At 37.7% G+C, this 9,765-nt stretch overlaps 1 protein-coding gene across 4 annotated transcripts in view; it reads left to right on the forward strand.

The window, feature by feature from the left end:
- LOC112554039 (casein kinase I-like) overlaps positions 1-9,745 on the forward strand; it is a 36,758-nt gene extending 27,013 nt beyond the window's left edge. For 2 of the 4 annotated variants that reach the window (XM_025221615.1, XM_025221617.1), the window contains one exon: positions 2,949-9,738. In XM_025221615.1, the coding sequence (XP_025077400.1) occupies positions 2,949-2,997 (49 nt within the window). In that variant the 3' untranslated portion in view covers positions 2,998-9,738. Of the gene's footprint in view, positions 1-2,948 lie in introns of all 4 variants that reach the window. The other 2 variants (XM_025221616.1, XM_025221614.1) reach the window with 2 other exon arrangements.
- Positions 9,746-9,765: the final 20 nt, after the last annotated feature.

Genomic DNA, 9,765 nt, shown 5'->3' on the forward strand with positions numbered 1-9,765 from the left:
TTTCTGCATTGTCAAATGCAGGAAAGTGTAAGGACACCTTAAAGGAAAAGAGGTCAAATATTTTTTTAAAAGGAGAATGACTGTTAGGAAATGTCAAAAACAAATACACAGGAATGATGCCAATCTAATTGTATGCGTGTGAATGATGTCAGTCAAATTGTCTGCGTGCATGTGAATGTCAATCTAATGGTCTGTACGTGAATGAAAAATGGGACAAAGACAAAAATTACAATTAAACGTGAAAAATTAGACAAAATGAGGGGAAAGGATTGTTGGAGGACTATAAAAAAGACCTCGATAGAGGATGAGATAGTTGAGTGGAAGAAATTTGATGTTTTAGATTTGGATAATAAATGATTCAGTGTCCACCTTTGCATCTTGTGATGGTATTGTTTGATGGTAATTTGGAGTATTTCAATACCCAGCCATTGCATCCTTCATCTATCCTTGAAGTCTGGTTTAGGGAACACCATCGTAACTTGCCTGCGTAGTTTGAAACTGGATATTTTTACATGTGATCACCATCATGGATTGATGAAGTTCTGGGTGTATATATATATGTGTGTGTGCACCAGCTTGGGTTGATTGTGAATCATTCAGAACTGGATATTTATGTACCTATGATCACTGCTGTGGACTTGACTAAGGAATGTTTCAAGCTGGATACATATATTGTCACCAATTCAGATTGGTTTTGAGTGGAACAGGACTGGTCTGACATATATATATATTTTGTGTATGTATCATTTTGCTGTATCACTTATTTACTTTGATTAGCTATGATGTTTATTTATTCCTTACAAAATGTATTCGTAGTTGGGTAATACAGAAACCCATTACGGTGACTTTGAAAGCCCATAAAAAATTAATTTATCTTGCGTTAAAAGAAAGCATAAGTAACAGTTGGATGCCTGTATGGTGTGAGGCTGTGCCAGTTTGGAGACCCCCCCCCATCCTGGTCTATCATTGTATATGTTCTCTGTTCAGTGAAAGGTAGTTCTGGTATAAGGTAGCTTGTAACATCAAAGAGTGGACAGGCTACCAGATGGAAGACCTGAGGGGGGTACAGGATAGTCCTCACTAGCATGCCTTCACCATTACAGTGTTTATCATGTCCCATCACAAATGGTCGCAGTTAAAGGACACAGAAAGAGAAGTAGCTTTTATGTTTGAGTCCAGAATTTTGCTCAAGCAAAATCAATCTTAACAACGTTTCCCCTTTTATATCCAACCTTTTCAACTTGATATTACCAAGACAGGTTTTATTCAAGAACAGACACAAGATCATCCCTCACCCATGTGAGATCATCCCTCAGCCATGTGAGACCTGCTGATCAGCAAGAGTTTTCTGGCAAAAAGATGGTCATCCCAGGCCATGTATTCCCATCTAGACCCAGTGTGAAAATGGTGATTTTAAAATAGAATAGTCACTGGCCAAGGAAGAAGGACAATTAAAATGTGTTGATAAAGCAAATATTTTACTCAGATTTGTCACCGTTACATTTGACAGGAAAGATGCTGAGTTCAGCAAGCAGCGATCAGGGATGGGAAGTATTAAAATGAAGGATATGCTGTTGATTCATTTACATCAACAGGAGTTTTTTAACTCCCAAAGACAAGGAAACTGTAGTTTTAAGAAAAGAAAAAGGTGCTTAAGTCCTGCCTGGAAAAGGGAGAGAGAACGTCATGTATACAGCAGAAAGAGGAGCTGCTTGAAATTCACATAGCTAATTATGACATGAAGACAGCATCAAAGGTACTTTCAGACAAGAATAAGAGGACTATAGCATTATAGGCTACACCTAAAAGGAAATGTCAAGTAGGGCAACAAGACATTCCCTCGGTCACAAAAAGAATCAGTAGCAGACTTTTCTGAAATCATGCACAACTGACACTTTGAACCCACCCCAAAAAAATAAATAAAAGGTGGTGGGGGCACCAGTTTGCATGTGATGCCAGTTTGACATCGACATCTCACACATCATTAAATGACATTCTTCACCATCAGAAATCCCCAAAGTATGCAGTTACTGTGAATGACACCTTCACTCATCTTACATCTGCCAGAAGTTTGCATCAAAAGTTTCAAGTGTGATCCTTCAGTTTTTGCTGGACCCAAACTGAAGAACTCACTGCGATTCGCAATTGGAACCTTTTAGGCTATTTCAGTTTTTCAGGGTGTGTTATAGATGTTCTTGTAAATACCTCTTGCTGTAGCTCCATTCTTGCTGTAGTTCTGTGTTGTTAATGGTTAAGGTTGTATATGTGTGTGTGAGAGAGAGAAAAAGTGTGTGTGTGTGCACATTCATTTTGCCAATCTTTTCATGTTCATAAATGTGTGTGCTTCATATCCCAGTCTTTCATTCTCTTTTTGTTTTATTGAGCTGTTGAAAATCCATTTCTGGTTTGCTAGGCCATTTGAAGTTTCACCACAAATAGTTGACCTATTGAGGGAAGAATCCTCTAGTCTGCCCATCTCCACCTCCAATGATTGACAAAGAATAGGACTTTGCTAGTTCTGTGAAGTGTAGCATGCTGCAGAAATATATTGCATATGAGAACTAGTTTTGATATTGGTCCTACAGAATGTAGAAGATATGACATGAGGATGGTGGTTGGCTGTGTGCAGTGGTTTATTTACTTTTTTTCTAGTTTTTGTTATGATAATGGCTATATATAGTGTATTTTCACACTCAAAAACAGGCTTAATGTGATTTGCAAAAACAAGAAAAACTCTGTCATGTACATGTGTCATTTTTTTCATTTCTATTGCAGTTCTATGCTTTCAGGTTTTCTTCTCTTTGTTCCCTGTAGATTAGTCTTTGCATAATATTTGTAAAGTCTGCTTTTAAATTTTGGACAGTTGTCGCTTCCTGGCCCAGAGACTGGACAGGAAATGATACTTTTGTGTGCACTACAATGCTTGGATGTTTTTCGTCTCCTTGCAGGTGCTGTTTCTTCCGCCGCCGCAAGAAGAAAAAAGGCCGCCATACCTAAAGCTGAAACATGACCACACACAGCCCTTCCACCCATCACCATTCTTAGCCTGCAACCATTGTTTTCATTGCTAGTTTTAGCTTTGTTTCCAGCCCTGCCATCCAGATTGTATATATTCACCAGTAATTGTAGCTGTGTGTGTGGTTTTTTTTTTTTTTTGTTGCTTGTTTTTGTTTTTATTATGCTTTTTTCTTTTTTTTGAGAAGAAAATTTGTTGACACACCTTTTTCTGTGATCTGCCTGTGGATGAAGCAATATATGGAATGGAGTTTGGCAGAAATATTGTTTTTGTCTTCAGTGCCAAACTGCTCATGGTTGGCCTTGCAAATCATTGGAAAAGGCTTGAAGCAGCCAACTGTATTATAACTGGGATCGGGATAGCCACTGGTTGCCAAGAAAAACAAACCAAATATTCTCACAGCAGAACAACTATGTTCCCATAAAGGGTTACAAAGTGACCCTTCTTTGCTTTTTTCACCCAGGTGCTGTGGGTGTTTCCACCGCCGCAAGAAACGGCCAAAGCCAAAGCGACAAAAATGACTGGCTGCCTTTGGCCAGCCTCAGGATACAGTGCCATTAAAGCCACAGGAGGAATCTGTGACGGAAGAGCTCAGCACACCCACCAGTTCTCATGGCCAAGGGAGCCCTTCCAGACCATTCATTGGACATGTTAATCAGACATTTCTTTAGCGTGATGACCCAATGCTTGTCATCCACTTTCATTCACAAACACTGCAAGCCGTCTGTAATCAACCTTCCATTGGCCAACATAATCAGCTGTAGCTTTCATAGTGCTCTTCATTGAGTTTTTTCGTGATTTGTTGTTTCTGATTTTTCTGAAGAGATAGTGCCAGCACTTATTGAAAATAGCTTTAGTCAAAAGGTGATTTGTCTTAAAAAAAAAAAAGAAGACCTTTGGTTTGGGTATTTTTGAATGATACTGTTTTCCTTTAACAGTTTTGTCTGACATCAATCAAAACTGTTTCTATAAATGTTTTGATTTGCTGTTTACAAAGTACTTTTTTTGGTTTTTGTTTTCTGGACATGCAGTTGTCATCACAGGTGTGGAAAGATAAATATTTTTGGCTTTCGTATGATGAATCTTAGATAAAAACTTCTTAAGCATTGCACACTATAACTTAGGTGATTTGCTGGGGAAAGAGAGAAGAGTTGTAGGGTGAGAGAGCTGTTGGTAGCGGAAGCTGATAGATTTCACCTTTTTTAAATTTGTTAGGATATCTTTCTCTTTTAAAGTGAATACACAGATATAAATGAGAAATAGACCTGGTAAACTATTTTGAGAGAGAATAAGTCTAATATTGGCTATAGCAAAAGATAATTTGAATTAAAATGTAAAAAATCCAAAACATTGTCATGTTTCTAATGAGGATGCTTACATTTTAGCAGCTGTAAACAACAGAATTTTTTAGGTGGATAGTTGTAGAGAAAGTGAATGGGTTTGCTTTGTAACTAATATTTCAAAATGGTTTTTTTTCCCCTCACACTGTGCAGATGTTGATTTTTCCCATCGCCTTCCTCTTGTAATGTAGAAAATAATTTTTCATAACATTTGGAAGTATTTTGAACAACTGTTAACACCAGGAAGTTTCTTGACACCAGACATGAAAATATTGAGATAGTGGTCTTGGCATATTGTCTACGCACATAAATGTTGCTGTATCCTGGTTGACCAAAGACATTCACGTAGTATTTGTAATCCCACTTGCCAGATTTTGCACACTGCAGTCTGTGCATGGGAGGACAAAAGTTCAGTGCATCCTTGTCTCTTCTTCCTCTGCTTTGTGTAAGAGGCTGTTGACCATTACCTTTAAGGAGAGCTGTACCAATGCTATTAGAAAGAATATTGACATGCCATTTCTTCAATTTGTATAAGGTAGTTGTCTGTGGGCTTTTGTTTGAGAAATAGTCATATATTTGGTAGCATTTAAAAAAACACAATTAAGATACTTTTGGATCATTTGTCAGGTATTGTATTAAAACATAGTTTGCTTGTAGTTTTGTTTAAGTGGGAGCAAACTCTCAGATTATCAGGGGTGCCGCTTTGTGTGATGCCAAGGGCTCTCCAAACATGCATGGAAAACATTTGAGCTTTTAAAGGCTGTGCAACAGTTCTTGTAAGATTTTTGACTGAATGAAGCATGGTAATATCTTGGTAGTTGGGTTTTCTGAACTGTGGGTAGGGAAGGATGATGGCAGTGCTTGTCATGTGGGACACGACGATCACCAGCTCACATGCGAAGGCCTTGTTTTCTTTCTCAGATCTGGAGAATGTTGCTGCATTATGGAACCATTTATCTGTGAACAGTTTTCTTTAGCAAACTTGAATGTTGAAACCTGGAAACATGTGTTTTCATGTTTATCTTCTGTCAGCATCACAATTTGTTTATGTTCCTTTTTTAAAAGGCTGGACTATGAAAGAAAGTGTGCAGCTGAAGTGTTCATAATGGGTAGCTGGCCAATGCCTCAGTTTGATAAGAACAGGTACTCAGGTGCTTTTCTGTACATCTTACAGCATTGTATTGCCCATGCTGTACATACACATGCTAGTATGGCAAATGTTTATATTAACTTTCTTATATGTGCTCACAAAGACAGTTCTTGCATTATTTGCATTAAAATACATTTTTTACAAACATTTGGGGAATGTAAAGTTGTTTTCAGAAGTAAATGCTTCTCTGAACCCAGTGCATTTGTGAAGGTGATTGTGTCTTAATTTAAATAAATTTGAAGTATTCTCGACTGGCTCTTACAGCTTGCATTAAATGCTCAGTGTTATTCTCGAGTTGAAGTGCAGCCCGGCCGGATAGTTAGGTCTTCTTCCTCCGTTTCAAAATTGAGCGTTTCTAACTCCAGCACCTCAGAAGGACACTACAGCAGGCCACCAGAGTCGGTCACACATTATGGTGTGAGGGTCCCCCCATATTTGTCCTCATTCACAGAGAAAGTGTATATGTGCATGCACACATGCTTGTATGTGTGCATGCATGAAGGCATGTATATCGTTATTTGCGCTATGCTGATAACTTAGCCAATCTGTACTAAATATTCATGCAGTTCAGCTGCTCTGTTAAATTGCATGTTAACAGTTGAAAGATTTATTTATAATGCATTTACTATATCAAGCACTTTTTATCCTTTTATCACCTTTTTTTCATCTTTGAAAGAGGCTTGTTTGTAAAAGCAGATTGTTCAGTCTGCAACACCAACTTTAATAGACATCAGCCAGCCACCCTATTGAATTTCTAAAGATTTACCAGTGGTGAATCATTGACCATGGCCAGGCGATCCTTATTTCACCGGTTCCCTTTGTGCTATCATGTTGCACCAGAGCATTTTATATTAGATGCAATAGGAATGAGGCTGGACATGTATATGCTCGTAGCTGTGTCTCCATGCACTGAGAAGCAGATGTTTTTTTGGCAAGCAGCAGGCAACAACTTCATTACTGCACTTGCATTTTTGTTAACTGTGTATGCCATGTAAGATTTGTTTTTTTTTTCCTTATTTGTTTATTGTTTTTTTTTTAGTATCCAAAAACAAAAAGGTCAGGTTTAATTCTACAGGCCTTGGACTGTGGTCCAGACATTCCTCTGGTTGCCAATGTGTGTTGCAAGGGAAAGTCATACAACTTAGATATGGTGTGCGGTAGTTGTGTGTGCATGCATGCATATCTGCATGGGTGTGCATGTGTCTTTTGTACATTTAGGCATGACAATTAGCTGAGGTGAACTTCATTTATGAGAACTGCAATCAGCACAAGAGATGAAAAAAAAATGAAGCTGCTGTGGCCAATAGTTCATTTAATAGATGCACTCCTCCTATGTCACATGTTCATCCCATTGTGTACAAGATCTGCATTTTCATAGGGAGATAAACCTCCCATAGATACATACACAGGCATAGAATAATGCCTGAGCCAGGATGTTGATGTGACTCATTATTGAGGTTGCTACTAGTTCTTTCACCCCATTATAAACATGGAACATTCACACCCCACTGTAAATACTTTGTTGGAACATGGAACATTCACTTCCCACTATTTTGTGTTTCCACTTTTATAACCAAGACAAACTTTGAGTTTTAATTTACTGCCATTAAAGTCTGCTTCTGACATAGCTTCTGCATATTTTGTTGACCTCTCATTTCCGGAGACAAGTTTTGTAAATATTGAATGACCAGATGTCTCCTTTGTTACTTCTCAAGATAAATATTGGAGCTAGACTGATGCCTCACCTGTCCAAGAATAGAATTGCAACATGGTGACACACTTTCCTAATGGTTGTCATCCAAAAAAAACATTTAAATGTAAGTGTTCTGGTTCAGTGTATAAAGGTCACCGGTTGATTGTATTTCATTAAATAAACCTTCCTTTTCCCACACGATTTTCCCAAAGCCTTTGTGTAATATTTAAGAATATACATTATGTCATCCGACTGGAGATCAGATTTTAGAAATAAATATGGATGACTTGGTATGTGTGCTGTGAGAATGTGTGGCACTTTAATCTTAAGTACAGAGATATTTAAACACTTCTGATATTTGCTCATAGTTCTTTGTAGAAATTTTGTGCTTTTCTGTTCTGTGGGTAAAGATGTGGTCAATATTTTTTAAAGATTTTTCTGCACTTTGAAGTGACAAAAGATATTCTTTTGCTAGTAGCCTAGGTTTCGTTCCATAGAAAAAAATACATTTACAAATCCTTGAGGCCGTTTGGTTGAAATGCTTGTCACACTGATGTTAGCTGAGGCTGTGGTAGTGAAAACTTGTGGCAGACACTGAAGATGATTGAAAAAATGGAGCTTGTTTCATGATACTTTACTGACTCTTCATAATTTTTGAAGACCAAAATGGTGTACTTCTTCAGGTCAAGTATTTGAGAGGGTGGTGGTGGGGGACAGGGGTTCAAACATGCCCTATAAATTGGTGGGAGATGTGGAACCATCATCAGGACTCATGCTACTAAAACATATCAGTGTATATCAACATTGCTGTCTTTGAACGTTACGAGCATTTCACCCATTCGGCTCAGAGTGAAATACAGAATCAGATGTTGAGCTTGAAGTTTGAAGTTAGTGTTGCTGCTTTTTTTTTTTTAATAACTGCCATTTTCATGTTCATTCAGAAGTTTATCTTGTTCTTATTGTATGACAGAAGCACCATATGAGAGGTATGAGGTTTTGCTTTCATTTGTGTTTGCGCTTTTGCTGTCTCTTAGCTCCAGGTGACCAGTTGTCCTAGATGTTCTGTTAAGAGAAACAAGATGAAATCTTTCATTTTTCCTACTGTATGGATTTCTTGTCTTGACATAACCTGTTGCTGATGCAGCTTTAAGCACTAGCAACCAACCAATCTTTCCCTAGAAATTTATAGAACATATTCTCTACTCTTCCCCTCTTCCACGAAAAATCCAGAGAAAATGTGACAAAGATCACTGCTGTAACTTGTGAGGTGCTGCTTTACTTGTTTACTTCCTAGGGCAGGTAAGAAATTTCTCTTATATTGGGATAATGTGTAGTTGTACTTGGTTTAGACCAAATCTTTTGTTGCATATAGCATTGTGCGAAATGCATTTCAGACTATTTCTGCTCTTGATTTATACTGAAATACTATGTACACAGCTGCCTCAATGTTTAATAGAATGTTATGGCTTTAGTTTCTTAGAAAACAATGTCTTTCCAAATACAGCACTTGGGCATCTTGTTGTCTTCTTTAATCTGAGCAAGCAGTTAAAATGTTTACAAATAAAATATATACTTGATACAGAATGGCCCCCATTAATGTTTGCTCTAGAAGGCCATGATTTATCTGTGCCTTTGTTAACCCTTTTTTTTTGACCCAAGTTGCACCTAAGACAGGATGGGAAAATTTTTTGCCTGATGTAGATATTAAAGTTAGATATTGCTCCACTGATGCTGCTTGGCAAAGTTGTTCTACATCACATATTTTGCGTTGATCTCACTGTTTATCATATATGGATTATTGAAGTGTGTGGCATTTGTAAGAATATGCTTCATCCCTCCCCACAAGCCCCATTTAGTGTGGTGACCATGGACATCGATTTGTAAGTAGAATTTCTTGGGTGAATGGAAAGATTTTGGTACTGGTCTATTTCCTGTACAGTGTTTTGACCACAGAAGAATTGCCTTCATCAGGAAAATTCCAAGTCTTGGGATATGCATAAGAAAACACTTCTAATGATTTATTTTATAGCATCAGCGTCAGCACCAGCCTGTATGTTCATGTGTGTGTGAGAAAGAGAACATGCTGGAAAGAGTGGTATTCATTGTTATAAAAGTGTACATGTATGCAGTTTTGTGATTCTTTCTTTGTAATGGGCATGCATGTTGCTTTGGATATGAAAGCATTTGTATGTTACTAAGTGAATTAGGAAGTAGCAACAACCTAGGGGGGGAAGTGTTACATCTGCTGTTTATACCTACTACACACATTTCAAGCACATTCTCTTCCCACCCCCTCGTTTTGGTTAGGGTTAATTATCAGCATGTGCTCAGCCCATTATAAATTATGTGCGAGGGCAACCACAATTTTAATACACTGATGATGGATGATTTCAGTCAGTTCTGAGTGGTAGTACATTGGACAGTGTTGTGTTATTTTAATTTAGGAAATTTGGTGGCTTTCTTAAAGCTGTTCTGGTCTGTATGGAATAAATATAAATAAAAATATCAGAGCCATTCAATAAATAAAAATTGAGATGACTGCTGGCTCATTAAATGTGTGGTCATT

This window comes from Pomacea canaliculata, linkage group LG13 (assembly GCF_003073045.1).
Source record: "Pomacea canaliculata isolate SZHN2017 linkage group LG13, ASM307304v1, whole genome shotgun sequence".
Lineage (NCBI taxonomy): Eukaryota > Metazoa > Mollusca > Gastropoda > Architaenioglossa > Ampullariidae > Pomacea > Pomacea canaliculata.